The sequence below is a fragment of the Rhinatrema bivittatum genome, chromosome 18, assembly GCF_901001135.1.
Source record: "Rhinatrema bivittatum chromosome 18, aRhiBiv1.1, whole genome shotgun sequence".
NCBI lineage: Eukaryota > Metazoa > Chordata > Amphibia > Gymnophiona > Rhinatrematidae > Rhinatrema > Rhinatrema bivittatum.
This window is the reverse complement of record NC_042632.1, coordinates 53,045,591-53,066,579: the sequence shown is the minus strand read 5'-3', so window position 1 is coordinate 53,066,579 and position 20,989 is coordinate 53,045,591. Positions and strand designations below refer to the sequence as shown.

The following is a 20,989-nucleotide window of genomic DNA, read 5'->3' as shown; positions in this document are numbered from 1 at the left end:
GTGACCATCATCACCCAGGATTGTCGTCTTCAAACCACGAGAATAGGGGCCACCTCTTTTGCTAATTTCAGCTCACATGGTGCCGCAGCACGTGGAAACTAATGGGGCGTTTCAGCTTGGCCCGCATGATGTCAAGCTGAGGCGCCCCGCACGCATGCACAGACATTAGCACGGAAAGTGCTAGAAACTATTTAAAAAGGAGAAGAAAATCTCGGCCTAGCATGTCTATCAGAAAGCTGCAGCTGGGTTCTTGAGGGCTGCAACGCCAATGTGAAGCAGGGTTTTCTTTAGGGCAAGCAAACTCGAATTAGGATTCATTTTAAAAGTTATTTCTTCCTTTGGTGATGCATATCGTAATAGTTTTGAACTATACCTCTGCCTGGGATGAGAGAAAGAAAAGCTACTTGGAAGGGGGCATTTTAACCTAGCCAATTTTATTTAAGGGTTTTGCTACCGTATAATACGTATTTTGAAGATATATATTTCAGTAAACATGTGTGTGTACTATTACATTCTAGCAGTGGCTTTTCAGTAGGTGATAATCCATTCAATAGGAAATCAATAAACATAGAATTATGACTGTTAGGAAAAAAAAATCTCTATTCTGATTCATTGCTGAAGGGTGCAAAGGTTTTATCGAAGCTCAGGGGTAAATGCAGTAGGGGAGGCTGGCATTTCTCACAGGGTTGGTGGTGCTGAAAGGATTACAATATCCACCAACACTGTACAGGCGCCTGCTGTATCGGAACGCTCAGTTATAAGAGCCGGTACTAGGCTCTGGATTTCTGAATTCAGACCCTACTCTGTAGAAATGTGATGAATGCTTAGCTAGCTTGGATCCCGGTCCAAACATGTACGTGTCGCCCCTGCTTTGTAAAACTTTTCCAATCTTGGCCAGAAGCTCCAGACCGCGATTCGATCCAGAAACCGGTGTACGTGCATCCCTCAGTCCGGATGGGCCCGAGGAGCAAAACGGGGATCCAGGATCCGCATGGCGTGTAATGCAAAGCCCTTACTGCTGAGGCGCTGGGCCAGCCCAACTCACCATTTTTCAGGTAGTAGCACATTTCCACACTTTTAAAGATTTCTGTGAATAGTTAACTTTTTTCAAGCATGCCGGCTGAGAAAGCTTCATTTAATTTGCCATTTTCATATACATATATATATCTATCTATCTAGCACTGATTACAGCACTGCTGAATCATCAAAGCTACAGTTTTAAGTCTTGCATGTCTGATAAGCAAAATAAAGTAATGGTGCAAATCTTCTAGCTGTAAACTAGATGCAATATCTTTTTTTTTTTTTTTATTTCAGTTAACATATTCTGGGCACAACTCTCATCACTTCACAAGGAAAAAAACTAAAAAAATGTAAAGTACCGGAAGTGCGGGAGGCTACACAGAGAGATATCATTTCTTTCCTCACTAGGGAATCCCATAACACTTTGCGTGTCAGTGATTGACAGCTGTCAGACTGAACTGATTGACAGGCCGCACAGCACAAAACTGTAAAGACTAGCCACTTGTTATAAAACAGAATACATAAAATGGTTACAAAAGGAATGCTTCACAGAAGAACATTAGTTTCAATTGCAAACATCAATTTTTAAAAGCTTTTTAACTAAGGGCATGCAATAAAACAGTTACTTTTTTATTTAAAAAAAAAAAAAAAAAGGGCTGAGTAACAATAATCATTAAACATCACAGTCATCGCTATAATTACAGGATATGCAGTACAATGGTGCATTTTTCACCTGGCCCTCGAACGTCAAAGGTTGGCTAAGTTTCAGCTGCCGATGTTAGGCTAATTATCAGCTGCACAAAGTTGTGGCTGAAAATTTCCCTAAATCTAGGCAGCTAAAATTTGGCCTCTGAGGTTTAGACCTGCCCTTTGTGCACTGAGGGCCAGTGCTAGGTGACTTATTCTCCTATTCCTCCCCAACCCCAGGATGGTCTCCAGGGCTGCCCACTTTTTCAGCTGCTTACTGAAACTAGGCGTGGAGATTTAGCCTCTGGGAGAAGGGACCGCCCCACCAATTCCCATGGGATCCAGCTGCCTAGTTCTATAGCTAGGCGCCCAGATCCCGCTGACAATGCACCCCCCAACATATACTATTTTCTTGTAATTCAAGGAACTTCTTTCAGGAAGCATAATCATTCCCAAGGAGACAAAATATTTTAGAAGCAGTGCTGGAAAAAAAAAATAATCCTGCTGGGAAAGAGCAGAAGGCAAGAGATTCTGGAAAGTGAAGTCCCTTTTACCCACTAAAGGTCTCTGGCAGGAGTAATATCGCTCTTAGCATGTGAAATGTAGCCGGATGTACTCTGCAGAATAACTATTTGTGTGTCTTTTTTTTTTTTTTTTTTTTTTAAATGCCAGGAATGATTAGGCTTCCAAGGTTCTTTTCGACATGCACAGAGCACACAGGGACACATTCAGGAAAGTGGCTTCAGGTTTTGATGGTAACACGGCTGCTGCCATCTCCTTCCCAGCCTGCCTCCTCCAGAGGTGAGCTCTCACTCTCTGCTCATGACATCTCAGCCAAATGACATTTAGAGTCCATTAATCTTTAATGCTTGACCTTTCATTCTGATAAGCAGTAATTTATACATAAGACATGTTTGCTAAAAGATTATAAAGTCACTAAAATGCTGCCTTTTAGAAGGACAAGGAATAAGGCAGCTCTCTTTGAAATTTAAATGCTTCTTGCCGACAAAGAATTCACAATTCTTACAGTGACCACCAAGGCAGCAGGCATATAAGGGAAAGCTACGTGTTTTCCAACCAAAAAAAGGAATAGCATCCCTTTCATGATTAGTTTCCAATTAAAATGGCATAAAAACCTCACAGAATTTTGAGTGGGTGGATGTTAAAATTCATAAGGAAATACCAGTTCACAGACCTCAGTGTCTGTTCGCCTGGGGTTCTTAGCATTTTTAGTTTTATAAGGAATCCAGGATAAGAAACTCCATGAAAACCTCATCAAGCAAAAGGCTTTTTATCTTGTCCCGCACCATTCAAACTTTCAGCCCTGGGACTACAGTCACCTTACCTTCTCGCCTCTGTTCTTCGAATCTTCCTTCTCTTTCTTTCTTGCAGCTATGATAAATTCACTAAACAAGGCCTCTCGATCTTTCATCTTTTCAATTGCTTTGAATCGTGAATCTTTGGCATGTTTGGCTGCAAATTCACTAAATGTAGTTCTGTAACAGAATGGCAAGCATACCTGTTTGGTAGAGCCGCAAGGCTTCCATATAAAGACAGCCACATGCTAGCATCTCTGCTGCAGGGTGGAGAGATGCATAGTTAATGGCTGACCACACAAGTCATTACAACAATGCCGGCTGAATATACCTAGAGAACACAATTGCTTTCTGTAAGCCATGAACACACTGACTCAGTTTATCTTCCTGTTCATGAGACAAAAGGAAATGCAGGTCACACTGACCACATCACTGTGGTACAGAACTTGTCTGTAACTGTAATCCTAGCAAAACACAGTAGAGTTTTCCATAAGGCATTAAAGCAAATTTGAGGGGCAATCATTTTAAATTTACTAAAAAAAAAGGAAAGAGCAGACGAGAAAGTTTAGCAAAGACAGAGTGAGATAGTGTGAGCCCATGCTTAGAGATGCATTCACACAGTTATTTATCCCCCAAGTAAATTCATATCACAGTTGTAAACTTATTGCCCCCTCTCTCTCTCTCTACTACTCTAACCGAAATCTTCACAAAGTACTCAAGCACTCAGTCAGCTGCATCTCCTCTCATTCTTTTCTCCCTCTTCTTGTATTATTGTGCATGCCACTGAGAAACATTTGCATGAAAGATGCTGTGTACAACAGAACTGGGCCATAGAACGGTGACTCTATCAATAAAAAAACCCCACTTCCTTACTGGTTATGGTACATCTCTCTATACATATGAGCGCTCTCTCTCTCTCTCTCTCTCTCCAAATTTAGGGTGACAGAAACCAGCATTCAGAACCTCCTAGGTCAAGCCAGTGCCAAACTTGCTCTTCTGACACACCCAACTTCCATACAGCCATAAGCATCCAATTGTACAGAATATTAACAGCTATCTGGTAATTGTACTATCCCTATAAAACTCCTCACCCCTCCCCATGCTCGTAAGAGACAGAAAACCAGCTGTAAAAAGAAAATATTTCTAAAAGAGGAGCGATCTAGAAATCACATACTGCAACATTCATTTCTATTAACAACTGATGTACCAGCGGTACATATTCACCTACCTCGCACTAAACTTGGCTTCTTCCATCATTTTCTTGAAATCCTCCTTAGCTTGTAATATTTTGTTTTTCTTTTCCTTGCGTTCTTCTTCAGCCCTGGTTTTCACATACTGATCAAACACCTACAGGTTTATTAAACATGATGGATCTTTTTATTACTTAAAAGTAGCCCATGATGATGAACAACTTATGGTAACTGTGTCACTAACATGGAAAAAAAAGAATCCAAATGAAAACATTGGAAGATTGAGAGTGGCTCATTTAAAGCTCGAGACAGCCATGGCTCAAGGCTCAAACTGAGTCTCCCCAGTCTGTTGAGGTCAGCAGGTCATGTGTGATACCTTGCAGAGGGGAGGTCCCTACTGGCCAAAGGCAAGTATCAGATGAAGACCCCCCTCCAACCCTGGGATGGAGGGGCTATAAAAAGAGAAATAATGTATTTAAAAAAACAACACCACCACCTCAAAAATCTAGTTACATCACATCAAAACAAAAGAACAGATTAGATATTGCACAACGGTGACACTTCACAGGCAGACTCAGGATGCATGTGCGGCAGCTACAGGAGGAAGCCACTGGCTAATGGGGCCTAAAATATAACGGCTGGACAAGACAGAAAAGGAGTTAAATGTGAAAGGGTGCAAGCAGGGGAATCCCTGTCATGGCCCTGCAGCCCTAGCAGGGGCTTGTTTCCATTCAGCTGGAAGAAAAAGGTGGGAGACTGCTGGACCAAAAACATTTAATATATAAAATCTATCCAAACTTTTAGTTGTTTTCAACTGCTGACCAATCCAGGAGAGACGCCATTTACAATACTGTCATACTCTAATTTTCTATTAGTTTAAAGAACATAATTACCTGTTGTTCTTATTGTATTATCACAAACATAAGTCATGATCACAAGGTTAATCTGGAACTTACCAGTAGTGAGATATATATCTATACAAACACACTTAAAACCTTTTCTCTACAACATAAGATCATGCCATACTGGGTCAGACCAAGGGTCCATCAAGCCCAGCATCCTGTTTCCAACAGAGGCCAAAACCAGGCCACAAGAACCTGGCAAGTACCCAAACACTAAGTCTATTCCATGTTACTGTTGCTAGTAATAGCGGTGCTTATTATATAAGTCAACTTAATTAATAGCAGATAATGGACTTCTCCTCCAAGAACTTATCCAATCCTTTTTTAAACACAGCTATACTAACTGCACTAACCACATCCTCTGGCAACAAATTCCAGAGTTTAATTGTGCGTTGAGTGAAAAAGAACTTTCTCCGATTAGTTTTAAATGTGCTACTTGCTAACTTCATGGAGTGCCCCCCTAGTCTTTCTATTATCCGAAAGAATAAAAAAATGATTCACATCTACCCGTTCTAGACCTCTCATGATTTTAAACACCTCTATCATATCCCCTCTCAGCCGTCTTCTTCTCCAAGCTGAAAAGTCCTAACCTCTTTAGTCTTTCCTCATAGCGGAGCTGTTCCATTCCCTTTATCATTTTGGTCGCCCTTCTCTGCACCTTCTCCATCGCAATTATATCTTTTTTGAGATGCGGCGACCAGAATTGTACACAATATTCAAGGTGCAGTCTCACCATGGAGCGATACAGAGGCATTATGACATTTTCCGTTCTATTAACCATTCCCTTCCTAATAATTCCCAACATTCTGTTTGCTTTTTTGACTGCTGCAGCACACTGAGCCGACGATTTCAAGGTGTTATCCACTATGATGCCTAGATCTCTCTTTCTTGAGTAGTAGCACCTAATATGGAACCTAACATTGTGTAACTATAGCTCAACATGGTAACCACCACATGGCTGCAGGACATCATGGACAGGTAACTCCAGTGATTCACCCACTGTATCTATGGGACTTGTAGTCCTGATGTTCCTGCAAAGTGAAGTCATTCAACATGGCCAAACCAGTGACCCCAATGGCACACAGTAGGAGTGCATAGCAGCAAATGATGAGATTGACATAATTGGCATCACAGAGACTTGGTGGAAGGAGGATAACCAATGGGACAGTGCTATATCAGGGTACAAATTATATCGCAATGATAGGGAGGATCAACTTGGTGGGGGTGTGGCACTTTATGTCCGGGAGAGTATAGAGTCCAACAGGATAAAGATCATATAAGAGACTAAATGCTCAGTAAAATCATTATGGGTAGAAATCCCATGTGTGTTGGGTAAGAATATAGTGATAGGAGTATACTATCGTCCACCTGGACAAAATGGTCAGACAGATGATGAAATGCTAAGAGAAATCAGGGAAGCAAACCAATTTGGCAGTGCAATAATAATGGGAGATTTCAATTACCACAATATTGACTGGGTAAATGTAACATCAGGACTTGCTAGAGACATAAAGTTCCTGGATGTAATAAATGATTGCTTCATGGAGCAATTGGCTCAGGAACCAACAAGAGAGGGAGCTATTTTAGATTTAATTCTTAGTGGAACGCAGGATTTGGTGAGAGAGCTAACGGTGGTGGGGCCACTTGGCAACAGTGATCATAACATGATCAAATTTAAACTAATAACTGGAAGGGGGACAATAAGTAAATCTGCAGCTCTAACACTAAACTTTCAAAAGGGAAACTGATAAAATGAGGAAAATAGTTAGAAAAAAGCTGAAAGGTGCAGCTGCAAAGGTTAAAGGTGTTCACAGGCTTGGACATTGTTTAAAAATACAATCCTAGAGGCGCAGTCCATATGTATTCCACACATTAAGAAAGGTAGAAAGAAGGCAAAACGATTACCGTCATGGTTAAAAGGTGAGGTGAAAGAGGCTATTTTAGCCAAAAAAACATCCTTCAAAGATTGGAAGAAGGATCCATCTGAAGAAAACAGGATAAAACATAAGCATTGTCAAGTTAAGTGTAAAACATTGATAAGACAGGCGAAGAGAGAATTTGAAATGAAGTTGGCCATAGAGGCAAAAACTCATAATAAAAACTTTTAAAAATATATCCGAAGCAAGAAACCTGTGAGGGAGTCGGTTGGACCATTAGATGATCGAGGGGTTAAAGGGGCTCTTAGGGAAGGATAAGGCCATTTCAGAAAGACTAAATGAATTCTTTGCTTCCGTGTTTACTAATGAGGATTTTGGGGAGATATCAGTTCCGGAGATGGTTTTCAGGGGTAATGAGTCAGACGAACTGAACGAAATTACTGTGAACCTGGAAGATGTAGTAGGCCAGATTGACAAACTAAAGAGTAGCAAATCACCTGGACCGGATGGTATGCATCCTAGGGTACTGAAGGAACTCAAAAATGAAATTTCTGATCTATTAGTTAAAATTTGTAACCTATCATTAAAATCATCCATTGTACCTAAAGACTGGAGGGTGGCCAATGTAACCCCAATATTTAAAAAAGGCTCCATTTTTTTGAAGGGGTTAATAAACATGTGGATAAAGGTGAACCAGTAGAGGTAGTGTATTTGGATTTTCAGAAGGCATTTGACAAAGTCCCTCATGAGAGACTTCTACGAAAACTTAAAAAGTCATGGGATAGGAGGCGATGTCCTTTCGTGGATTACAAACTGGTTAAAAGACAGGAAACAGAGAGTAGGATTAAATGGCCAATTTTCTCAGTGGAAAAGGGTAAACAGTGGAGTGCCTCAGGGATCTGTATTTGAACCGGTGCTTTTCAATATATATATATAAATGATCTGGAAAGGAATAAGACGAGTGAGGTTATCAAATTTGCAGATGATACAAAATTATTCAGAGTAGTTAAATCCAAGCGGACTGTGATACATTACAGGAGGACCTTGCAAGACTGGAAGATTGGGCATCCAAATGGCAGATGAAATTTAATGTGGACAAGTGCAAGGTGTTGCATATAGGGAAAAATAACCCTTGCTGTAGTTACACGATGTTAGAAACATAGAAACATAGAAATGACGGCAGAAGAAGACCAAACGGCCCATCCAGTCTGCCCAGCAAGCTTCACATTTTTTTCTCATACTTATCTGTTTCTCTTAGCTCTTTGGTTCTATTTCTCTTCCACCCCCACCATTAATGTAGAGAGCAGTGATGGAGCTGCAACCAAGTGAAATATCAAGCTTGATTAGTTAGGGGTAGTAGGGGTAGTAACCGCCGCAATAAGCAAGCTACACCCATGTTTATTTGTTTTACCCAGACTGTGTTATTCAGCCCTTATTGGTTGTTTTTCTTCTCCCCTGCCGTTGAAGCAGGGAGCTATGCTGGATATGCGTAAAAAGGTTTCATATTAGGTTTCATATTAGGAGCTACCACCCAGGAAAAAGATCTAGGCATCATAGTGAATAAAATCGTTGGCTCAGTGTGCTGCGGCAGTCAAAAAAGCAAACAGAATGTTAGGAATTATTAGGAAGGGAATGGTTAATAAAACGGAAAATGTCATAATGCCTCTATATCGCTCCATGGTGAGACCGCACCTTGAATACTGTGTACAATTCTGGTCGCCGCATTTCAAAAAAGATATAGTTGCGATGGAGAAGGTACAGAGAAGGGCAACCAAAATGATAAAGGGGATGGAACAGCACCCCTATGAGGAAAGGCTGAAGAGGTTGGGGCTGTTCAGCTTGGAGAAGAGACGGCTGAGGGGGGGATATGATAGAGGTCTTTAAGATCATGAGAGGTCTTGAACGAGTAGATGTGACTCGGTTATTTACACTTTCGAATAATAGAAGGACTAGGGGGCATTCCATGAAGTTAGCAAGTAGCACATTTAAAACTAATCGGAGAAAATTCTTTTTCACTCAACGCACAATAAAGCTCTGGAATTTGTTGCCAGAGGATGTGGTTAGTGCAGTTAGTGTAGCTGGGTTCAAAAAAGGTTTGGATAAGTTCTTGGAGGAGAAGTCCATTAACGGCTATTAATCAAGTTTACTTAGGGAATAGCCACTGCTATTAATTGCATCAGGAGCATGGGATCTTCTTAGTGTTTGGGTAATTGCCAGGTTCTTGTGGCCTGGTTTGGCCTCTGTTGGACCCTTGGACTGACCCAGCATGGCAATTTCTTATCTTCTTATCCTAGAGGTGAATTTTAAGACCCTCCTTGCACGTTTACCGGCTCGCGCACATGGACGCAGTGATTTTATAACATATGCGTATATTTGTGTGTATATGTGCGCCAGTTATAAAATTGCCTATATGCATGTACATGTGTGCATGACTTAATATTGATGCACGCATGTGCACGCAAATGCTGCCTCGAGTGCGTAAGTGAGGAGGATTTTAGTAGATATGCGCACCGACGCAACTGCCTGTTTCCCCAGTTCAGGAGAGGACTTCCTAAACTCCCTAGTTAACTTGCCTCTCTTCTACCCTATAAGCCCCGAACCTTAAAAACCCGCTGACTACCTAGTTTTTATTATTTTATTAATTACATGCTATCCATAGCAGAAGTAAACTTACATACCCACACCCCACTCCTTTTTTAAACTTTTTAATTTGTGGGCGTACCAGGAGATACGCGCATACTTGCGTGATTTTTTTAAATCCGCAGGGCGCGCGCCAGGTTGAGTCACGTGCGTATCTCCCGGCTTTGGCGCACATTGGAGAAATTAATTACCTGATAATTACGTTTTCCTTAGTGTAGACAGATGGACTCAGGACCAATGGGTGATGCTCCACTGTCAGAAGATGAAGATGGAGTCTGGTTTCAAAGCTGACGTCACCCTATATATACACCTGCAGTGACCTCAGCCCTTCAGTATTCTCTTCAAAAGCCACTATGGACCTACTATCGAAAAAACGATTAAAAACGGATAACCGTAACTGTACACAACCAAACAAACCACTGAACCCCAGTAAGACTATAGATGCCCGGATCTATGGACTGGACGATGGCTTACCCGTAATCTCTTGGAATAGATATGCACTCCAAGGGCGAATCCTTGGCACCGTTCTTGGGCAGCCAGGAGCGGAATGCTGAGTCCATCTGTCTACACTAAGGAAAACGAAACTATCAGGTAAGTAATTTCTCCATTTCATAGCGTGTAGCCAGATGGACTCAGGACCAAAGGGATGTACAAAAGCAACTCCCGATAGGGGCAGGAGGCTGCCCTCAGTCTGGTTAATACCAGCCTTGCAAAGGCTGCGTCTCCTCAGGCGATAAAACCTGGAGGTCGGCAGATATCGATGAGGGACAGCAGTCTAACTTTCGCCTAAGAGACTGCCTGAGTTCTGATGGAACGAGCTTTAAACTGAGAAGGTAATGGCTTTCCTGCCTCCACATAGGCTCCCGTGACCACCTCCTTAATCCAGCGAGCTATGGTGGTCCGCAAAGCTGGTTAGCCCTGCTTCCTTCCACCATGAAGGACAAATAGGCAGTCCCATCTTTCAGACCGGTTCTGAAACTTCCAGATACCGCACCAAAAGTCTACCGACATTTAAATGATAGAGATGTCGGTATTCCTCCATTTCCCTTTGCTTATCTAGGGAAGGCAACGAAATGGACCGATTCAAATGAAAGTCTGAGACTACCCTGGGCAAGAAGGATAGAACGGTACGAAGCTGTAATGCTCCTGGAGTCCTCTGGAGAAATGGTTCCCAACATGATGCCTGCAGTTCACAGATGCAACGCGCCGAGCATATAGCCACCAGGAACACCGTTTTCAAGGTTAATAAACGCAAAGAAAGACCACGCAACGGCCAAAAGGAGGGCTCTGCCAAAAATTCCAATACTAGATTAAGATTCCACAAGGGAACCAGCCACCTTGGGGCTGGCCGAAGGTGCTTCACCCCTTTCAGAAAATGGGCTACATCCAGATGAGCCGAAAGGGAGGTTCCGTTCACCTCGCCCCTGAAACTGGAGCAACCTCCACCTTAAAGGAATTAAGAGCCAAACCTTTATTTAAGCCGTTCTGCAAAAATTCCAGAATTAGTGGGATTTTGACTACCCTAGGGGGGACACTGCATTCCTCGCACCAGGCCTCAAATACTCTCCAGACTCGCACACACGCTAGGGACGTAGAGAACTTCCAAGCACAGAGTAAGGTGGCACTTACTGCCGCAGAGTATCCTCGCTTCATCAGGCGAGCCCTCTCAGGGGCCAGACCATAAGACAGAAGAGTCGGATCCTCGTGAAGGACCAGTCCCTGCTGTAACAGGTCCCTATGCGGTGGGAGGCACAGGGGGAGTTCTCCACCAGGAGTCTCAGTATGTCCGCATACCACAGACGTCTGAGCCAATCTGGTGCTTCTAGTAGGACTAATCCCCTGTGATGCTCGATTCTGCGAATTATCCTGCCCAGTAAGGGCCATGGAAAGAAGGCATATAGCAATTCTTCTTCCGGCCAGGTCTGAACAAGAGCGTCGATCCCCAGGGACCACAGATCTCTTCTGTGTCTGAAGAATTGGGGAACCTTCACATTGTGAAATGCGGCCAGCAGGTTGAAAGATGGGAGGCCCCAGTGATCTACTATCAGTCGAAAGGCTTTGGTCGACAACACCCACTCTCCTGGATCCAGACTCTCTCTGCTTAGAAAGTCTGCTCTGACATTGTCCTTTACTGTGATGTGAGAGCCTGTAGATGTATTTCCGCCCATTCCATAAGGAAGTCTATCTCCTAATACACCTGCTGGCTCTTCGTTCCTCCCTGGCGGCTGATGTAGGCTACCGTTGTTGCATTGTCCGACATTATGTGGACCGCTTTACTCGGGAGACTGTGGCTGAATTGCAAGCACGCCAGCCTCACTGCCCAGGCTTCCAGGCGATTGATGTTCCAGAGGGCCTCAGCCTCTATCCAATGTTTCTGAGCGGTGAGTTCCTGACAGTGAGCTCCCTAGCTCCAGAGACTCATGTCCGTTGTAAGAATCTGCCAGGGGTATCCCGAGTGCAGACTCCCATCGGTTAAGTGGAGCCGAATCGAAAAATCTTGAGACTGCGGGTTCCAATGTGACAGCAGCGAGCGTTGAATTGGGCGCACATGTGCTCTCGCCCGCATTCCAAGGTTGCCGCCATCAAACTGAGATCTTGAAGATAGCTCCACACCATCGGGCATATTGTGTTTATCAACTGCTGCACCTAGGACATCAACTTCCATATCCGTGTGGTCGGGAAGAAGACCTTGCCCTGCCTGGTGTCGAATCGGACTCCCAGATACTCTGACTGGGAAGGCTTGAGACTGCTCTTGTCCAGGTTTACTACCCAACTGAATTCCTGAAGAAATGAGGTCACCCTATTGGTCACGCGGAGACCTTCTTCCACGGACTTGGCCTGGGTCAACCAGTCATCCAAATATGGGTGTGCCAGGATTCCTTCTCTTCTCAACGCTGCAGTCACGACCACCATAATCTTGGAAAATGTTCTTGGGGTGGTGGCTAGGCCAAAGGGCAGTGCCCAGAACTGATAATGGTGACCCAGTACGGCAAAGCATAGGATGGATGGATTGGAATATGTAGGTAGGCCTCAGATAAGTCCAGGGAGGTTAGGAACTCTCCCGGTTGTACAGCCATTATCACGAAGCGTAAGGTTTCCATGCGGAAATGACTCACTCGTGCGTGACGGTTGACTGAGGTCACTACAGGGGTGCATCTAGGGTGATGTCAGCTTTGAAACCCGACTCCGTCTCCATCTGCTGGCAGGGGAGCACAACCCATTGGTCCTGAGTCATCTGGCTACATGCTAGGAAGAGCGCTTATAAAATCCACTAGGGAGCGTTTCTCCCTGAGATACAGGCAGAGCAATTTTCAAAGGCATTCACATGGGAAAACAGCAATTGATATAAATAAAGTGGCTGCTGGGAATCTGAATTGCCCGCAACATTGAGTCCCACAAGTCCTTTTAGCTGGCGTTTCTGGGTATGCATTTAGGCTGGGGAAAGAAACATAGTAACACAGTAATGATGGCAGAAAAGGACCAAATGGTCCATCTGGTCTGCACAGCAAGCTTCTTATAGTAGTACCTGCCGCGCCATGATGGTTACCCCCTGCTCTCTCTTAAGGGTAGCAACTGCCGCTCCATGCAGTTATCCTCAAGCCTTATCATAACCCATAGAAAACGTACTACTAGCAACATTTTTATTGGGTAATGAGCCTTCTTGAAAATTCAAACAGTTGCTCCTTATTTTCCAAGGAAAAAGCATTTGCACAAAAAGCAGGTACAAATGCCCACAGGTTCTTTGTACCCAAAGCAAATTTTAAAGCTGAAGTGCACATGTAAAAAGAGCTCTCAGACTTTGTCCCATCGTAGACAGTTTTTCTTATTGCTGGGCATCTGCCCTATACAATGAAATCTGAGTGCACTGTTACTAATACAGTTTTGCACTGTTCATGTCCTTTTGTCTCCCCCCCCACACCCCTGGACATCCATATTTTAAGCATATTGTAATCCACCTTATGCTTTTCCTAGGAAACTGTGGAATATCAAATGAAAACAAACAAATAAATACAATTGCCTCCTAAATGGGTTTTCATCTAGTAACCCTACTAAAAGCTGGTGAACTGCCATGATTACTTGGTTTGTAGAAGGTTTTTCCTACTTCCTTCAGAGAAGATTAAGTTTTGATCCCTTTAACCTAACAGTTTTGGTTTTCAGGATATCCACCATGAATAATGCATGGGACAGACTTGAGTGAGATGCCTTCAGTGCATGCATATTCATGGTGAATATCCTGAAAGCCCTAACCTGAGACATTTCTACAGAATTCCTTTTAAAAACAGACCGCAGCTCATTACGGACCCTTGCTTGAAAAGTGAATGCTATAAATCTAACTCAAACACAAGAATGGGAAGAGGAAGTGACCAAGCACATTGTAACACTGAATACAAAACAGAAATTGCTATAATAGATATGAATTTTTACCTGTTTCCTTTCTTTAGGATTTAGAAGTAAGTATCGAGGATCAAAAACTATCTTGTGTAGTTCCTTTTCCCAGGTTGAAAAAGCAGAAACCTTGAAAATAAAAATCAGAATATCCAAAAACAAAGGATTGATTTCCCTGGCAATTAAATTGCTTCAAATGAGAAAAAAAGTTGTATAATTTGGCTTGAAATCTACAGGACATCTGTTAAAAAGAAGACATAACAGAAACCCACACAGAACTGCTCATCACTAATAAATGACAAGCTGTGGGAGGCTAGCATGGCAACTTTCCTCACTAATTGGCTCAGAACACTTCTACATAATTACATGGAACTAAAACACACCTAATTACTCATTAAAATAACCACTACTGAGTGACATTTAGAGATCAGCACATCAGAGGAATGCCTTGAAGCTCTGTATCTTGATTTACCATGCTTCAACCCTTTATAAAATGGCTTAGACGAACAAAAAAGGACAAATTTCTCAGGTACAAGTGGATCTTTAAATAGAAAAACCAGGGACTCCCGACTCAGTTATTATGGTATTAACGTTACATTTGCACAGATGCAAACAAGTGCCTTGCTATGGTGTTTGTTGTAGCTTTCCAGCAAGGTCACTGAATTTCATCTGATCAGGGACTTCCTACTCATTATAAAATTTGCACGGAAGAGTGTAAAAGGAAAAAGATCAGCTTAAATGATTTAGACAAACAAGCTTTTAAACTAAAGCAATCTGAACTAAAGGGGATGCTGGAGAATACCTTCAGGTCAGAAAGTCTCTCCCTGCTCCAGGTTTGGAAGTGACGACATTGCTCGGGAAGCAGTTCAAAGCATCCCTGCTCTTAGCTCTTTCTTTAGTTACATTGATCCTCCTGCCCCTAAATTTCAGTTATGCAGCAAATATGAGCACACCTGCAGCTTTCTGGGCAGTTTTACAGATTATTTCATCCGAAGAGCCGAACAGTTACAATACAATTCAATACAGTCTAAAAACGTAGTCCTGTTTCTATGGTAGCACGAGAGGGGTAACGATACCCAACACACCTTGGATCCCACAAGCAGAACGCACACATTTCACTCTGGTAGAACAGAAGTATAACTCCATTGTTATCAATACTGTATAAAATTTGAAAAAAATTCATATACATCTTAAAAGATGATTTTCTAACCCCTCTCTCTAGTAGCATATCTTTGAATTGTTTCATTCGCGCCTCGAGGGGCACAATAGCCCTTTCACGAGCAGCTTTGATTTCCGCTTCCATAGCTGCCTCCTTTTCCGAATCAATGTCTCTGTTATCGTCTTTCCTGTAAACAAAGAACGAAAAGAAAACATATAAATATCCTCAAAACAATTAGCTTTGCTTTATTTTTAGTATCCTCTGTGCTTGTGGAAAACGCTCTAAGCGAGGGCTTCCACCACAGTACCTCAACTCCTGTAGGAAAATCATCTCATGTTCACTCAGCCCTAGACTGCTTCGCTAGAATCATCATTATTCATCATCGTATATTTACTTCATGTCTTTCCAGCCAGAGAGAACTGTCAACTAAGGCGTCCAGGATATTATTGTCATGTGAACTGGAAAATAAACTAAGCTCACCAGCTCAGTTCACCTTGAGCACCTTCAGATGGCAAAGGCTTTAATTCACCACCAATTTGGGACCACAGAGCTAGAAGCAAAAGGATTATTGATCTCTTTACCAATCTAGAGGCATTCTGTCACTTTCTGCATGCTCTTTCCACTGGACTGGTCACTCAGAACACATCATTCTGCAGTCCAGCAAAGGCCTCATTATCTGGCATGCAAGGGGAATTGTCCATGCCAGTTAATTGGATATCTGAGATCCCACTGCTTCCTGCTCCAGGCCAGCAGGCTGCATGAAACAGGAGAGGAGGGGGTAGAGCTGAAGTGGACAGAGCTCAAAGCAAAGCAGAAAAAAGCCACTCAGCTCGCTAATCCAAACCCTCCCCCTCCCTTCCTGTCCATTGTACACAGAGCAGAGAAAAGCAATTCTGTTCCCTAATGTTAACTGGCATTTTGTTTAAATCTTCTTGATAGCAATTAACCCCATTGCTATATGCTATTTCCGGTTAGTTGAGTGCCAGATAATGGGGCTTTTACTGTATTTACCTTAGGTATAGTTTTAACAATCTCAAGTTTTCAAATTCTGTTCTAAAACAAATCAAAGCATATTTATGTTGTTTATTGAGTTATACAGAAGAGAAGATTTATACATTTGCACAGGACCTTCCTCCAGATAGTTTACATTTTTAAAAAGTGGAAAATGGAATGAAACAGCACTTCAAGTGTAACCTGCCAATGTGGTTTGGCTTGTTCAGAAAGGAGAATCGGTTAGGACCATCCCAATTAACATGCATATGGGACGCTACCAATACGGTAACCAGCACAACGTCAGCTACAAACGTGGAATTCACAATCAGTTTTGTTTAAAGGTTAAGCCTAGTCATGAAACGTAGGGAGCCTGAGCAACGGAGTCAGCAACTTACATTGACCTAAAATTAAGGGGCTTTCCAAGAAGAAGTCACAGGGAAAAATTCCTTTGGGATTATACGCTGAGACCTTTTTCTTTGAGAGGGATTTAACTTTCCTGTCTGAGAAATGGTAAACGGTTGCTATATTCCAATAACACAGCTGCACATTACAAAGTTTGTGACATTAACCACTACGCATCAATACTGGTCTCTCCTATTAAAATGTACTATTTATAAATTGTAGCAAAGAACAAGATTTTCGGAGCTACTTCTAATGCAGTTAATCCTGCACCAGTCTCCCATCCCCACCCCAAAACAGTCCAACATTTATCAACATCTGCAATATTTCAGTCCAAAAGTCATTACATTCAAATATATATATCTAGACTCAAATCTACCTCCGCTTCTTTGCTTTTATGGGTTCTTCGTCATTTGCTTCGTCTGCTGATTCCTGTTCTTCTTTCACTGGAAGACAGAATTTAGTAAGAAAGCATGTAAGAAAGAAGCCTGGAGAGTTATTCAACATCTTCTTCATGTCTTATTGATTAAAATGTAGGTGCAAGAGATTTACCTTTTCTAGACATGTATTGCTGTATCTAAATTATTAACAACCAATTTATGTGGACTGGCATTTAGGGAAGGGGCGAAGCTGATCCCTTCTGTTATGTTGCATTAGGAACAGAGAGACTGGCAGCTACTCATGAGTTACAGAGGCCTATGCAGAAGGAAAACTAACTTGTAAATGATTTCTTCTGAAATTCTGGGGTTGGCATGTAGTACGAGAACGTTTTCTCCCTTGCTAGATATGCTCCAGTCCCCCAGTGAAGCCTGCTAGTCAGTTGCATGCTTCCATAGCAGCTTCTCGTGAAAACCCAGCACAGCGTCGGAGAGTGGCTGGGTGTACCACCCAAGGAAGTCCCCCTAACTTCAGAGAAATGTACCTTTTGTGCTTTATTGTACTACCCTACATAGGAAGCATTTCAGCCTAGATGACCTCTGTGAAACTGATACTTTAAAACATACAGGGTCTTGCGCTGGAGCCTCAATACAAAGCATGATGATCCTGATCTCCATTTTTAGTTTCTGAAAAATCTTTTGGAGTACAGCACAGAGAAACAGAGAACCATGACGGCAGAAAAAGACTGTATGCCCCATCCAGTCTGCCAATCCGTCCAATTAATTTACCATTATAATTCTCAACACCTCATTACAGATCCCCTGTATTTACCCCATGCTTTCTTGAATTCAGATACTGTTTTGGTCTCCACCACTTCCACTGGCAGGCTGCTGCACACATCCACCACCCTTTCTGTAAAGAAATATTTCCTACAATTACTCCTGAGTCTACCCCCTTCCACCCTCTCCCTCCTACTAATCCTCACTCTCTCTCTCCACCACCCTCTCTGTAAAGAAATATTTCCTAAGATTACTCCTGAGTCTATACCCTTTTCAACCTCATCGCATGACCCCTCATTCTACAGTGCTCTCTATTTCCTATCTGATTCCCTTTGCTAGAGCTTTACCATAATTCCTAGTAGCACCCCGGAGGGTTAATTCCATTATTCTAACACAGTAGTTTTCTCATCCTTCAGCTCTTCAATGCTTTCCTTTCTCTCCACAATAGTCTTTACCATATCTAAATGCTTTCTTTTCACAACTGATCTTCCCTTATAAAATTACACTTGTTTCAGGAATCTCTGAAATTAGAAAGAACACAAATTTTCCTGCGGTGATGGCTGTGATAGCAGGCCAAGGGGCAAAGACCATAAAAAGACAGAAGTTCAATCATGCTATTGGTTTAAAATGTCCAGCTGAAAAACAAACAGGAGGTCATTTTAAAAGTAGTTACACATGTAAATGTAACATACTACTGTAGCAATTTTAAGTGCACTTACACATGAATGTCCTATGGACAATGCAATATATTGTAGCGATTTTCAAAAGCCCACGTACATGGGTAAAGTGCATTTATACATGTAAAACCCACTTTTAATCGTGGAATTGCTTTTTAAACTCAGGTCTATAGTCTGTAAATAACTTTCAAGTCTTGTTCACAAGACTTAGCTATTACACAATCTGGTGAAAATTTCAAAAAAGTGTTTTTGATTGTTTCACATCACTACCTATTAATGTATATTGATTAAAATATGTTACTTTTCAGTGGCATGACGTTTCTCTTCCTCCCTCATAATCTATCATTCTAAATGCTATTTTTTTAGTATTTCACTTTCTGCAAAAGCATGGCCATCTGGGGCTTTTTGTATATAATTCCTTTCCTTATTCTGTTTCAATTCTACCCATTTGGGTTGCTATCACTGTTCTCTGATAAACCAATAATCCAGACAACTTTGAATTAAGTCAAATCTTGGCGATAACTATTATTCTATGCTCAGGGGATTCAACCATCTTTTTTTTTAATATCCACGTACATTCTGAATGCCAGTACACTGTTGATTTTTAAGTATGATCTATTTATAAGTACTCACTCAGTTTCTTCCCATCTTCTGTTCCTCTTTTGTGAGGGGGTTCCTGAATAATTTTATCAACATCAGCTCTTCCGATCAGGTCACTGGGCCTATCCCACATAGAAAGCCGCGTGGTGGGATTGTAGAAGAACACTCGCTCATCTCCAGTCCACACCACACACCTAAAAAAGTTTTAATTAAGAAAGGCACACTATAATCATCTGCAGGCCGCCTCATAAAACACAGCCATTCATTTCATTTTTGAATTTATACCAATTTAGTTACTGTTTAAAAAGTTAACACAAAGTGGCTAAAAGCATGTTTATTAAAGCTCATGCCCTGTTGAGAACATTAGTTCATCAGACATGAAAATTATCTACAAATCCTTCAGGAACACAGAATAAAAACAGAATGAACAAATGAAACAAATTCTGTTATATTACAGTGGTGTTTTATCCTTAGACATCTGTTTAATGGTTCTTCAGCTGGTAGATCTAGTAATCTGGATTCACATTCATCACTTCACCTTAACATGCTCAAATAATATTACAGTTGTTAATGTTTCAGAAACATGTAAGTTGCCAGCACACCCGTGGATGGCCTTCCTGACACATCTTTATCATGTATGTTTTCAAAAGGAAAAGTGTAAACGGAACTTTATTTCTGCCCAATCAGAGATGGGTAAAATGAGGGAAGGGATGAAAAATGATTTGCCCAATTTCAAAATCCATTGTAGAGGGGAGTTCAAGTCATTCCCCTGAACTTCTCCCAACTTGATTCAATGGTCCAATTGGAGGCATTCACTTCCAGTCTTTCAAGAGCCACAAACTGATCCGGTTTTCAGGTCTAAGAATGAAGTTAATATGCATATTTAGCTATCTTGAAAACCAGGCCTAGTTGCAGCCCTCAAAGAATACAAGTAGCCTACGTAAAAGACACTCATTTGCAACTCATGCCAGATTAGTAAGAATTGGGGATGGCTATAGAAGATCAGTTGTCACACTGCTTGAAAACCTTCAAGTTGACTGGAGATGCACTGCGGTAGCCATAAAGGAGATCTGCCAGTCCTTGCTAACACATCAAGTTCACAGTATCAAGATCAGAAGAGGTAAAAGAACAGACATCCCAACAAGAACACAATACATTGCCCAATGCTACCATCAGCAGCTCACACATATGGACTGATTTAGCAGGGATCTTTTCCCATTTTGTGTCTATGGTAAAAAAAAAAAAAAAGAAAAAAAAAAAAGACACCAACTTCAGTGAGTTAAGTGCTTGAAAGACTGCACAATGTAAGTAACAAAAAAAAACCCTAGGTATCTACGTTTTTCAATCTTGGCTAACATTTACAGGTCTCTCACTGCCACCATCTGGGCACTAGGAAAATCAAAATATATTACAAATCAACCCCAATAAGCAAAAAGTTGTTAGAAGGGTTGTTTTAATTTTGCATGTAGTCTGGAAGAAAACAATACCTTTATATTATCTCTTTTCCATCGATAAGCATGGCTGAATTAGACATGATCTGTGGGTGATGTCATCCAGCAGCACTGAATGCACTTGTCTCTCCAAGCTAGTAGAGCTTTGAGCTCTACTGAGCATGTGCAGGAGTTCCCAGCGACTGTTGCCTTGAGAGCCTCCTCAGTCTATTTTTGCCCGTGTACAGCCCAGTCGTGTACTCAGTCTCTCCATTTATATTTTCTAGATTCCTTTAAAATTTTGTTTCTTTTTTCATTTTAGTTGCCTTGCTGCCCTGTAGCCCACACTACGGCTCTTTTCAGTACTACAACAAAAGGAAAAAAGAAAATACCTACTCAAAGTTGCTGAAGAATGACATCCTTGGTATGATGAAGTCCCTCATGATGTTATTCCTGCTTGCTTTGGATAGGGCAGTAGACCTGTCCATGTTCTCTTCCCTCCAAGGTGCAAAACCATGACAGTGCCTCAAAAGAGTCAGTGGATCCTTCCTTCTAT

General features: G+C 41.9%; 1 protein-coding gene across 3 annotated transcripts in view; it reads right to left on the bottom strand.

Annotated features, from left to right (window-relative positions):
• TCERG1 (transcription elongation regulator 1) overlaps nucleotides 1-20,989 on the bottom strand; it is a 67,526-nt gene that overhangs the window by 9,260 nt on the left and 37,277 nt on the right. For 2 of the 3 annotated variants that reach the window (XM_029583245.1, XM_029583246.1), the window contains 7 exons: nucleotides 19,037-19,197; nucleotides 17,779-17,859; nucleotides 16,949-17,015; nucleotides 15,229-15,364; nucleotides 14,058-14,147; nucleotides 4,252-4,370; nucleotides 3,053-3,203 (listed from right to left, as the gene is read on the bottom strand). In XM_029583245.1, the coding sequence (XP_029439105.1) occupies nucleotides 3,053-3,203; nucleotides 4,252-4,370; nucleotides 14,058-14,147; nucleotides 15,229-15,364; nucleotides 16,949-17,015; nucleotides 17,779-17,859; nucleotides 19,037-19,197 (805 nt within the window). The remainder of the gene's footprint in view (nucleotides 1-3,052; nucleotides 3,204-4,251; nucleotides 4,371-14,057; nucleotides 14,148-15,228; nucleotides 15,365-16,948; nucleotides 17,016-17,778; nucleotides 17,860-19,036; nucleotides 19,198-20,989) is intronic. The other variant, XM_029583247.1, reaches the window with a different exon arrangement.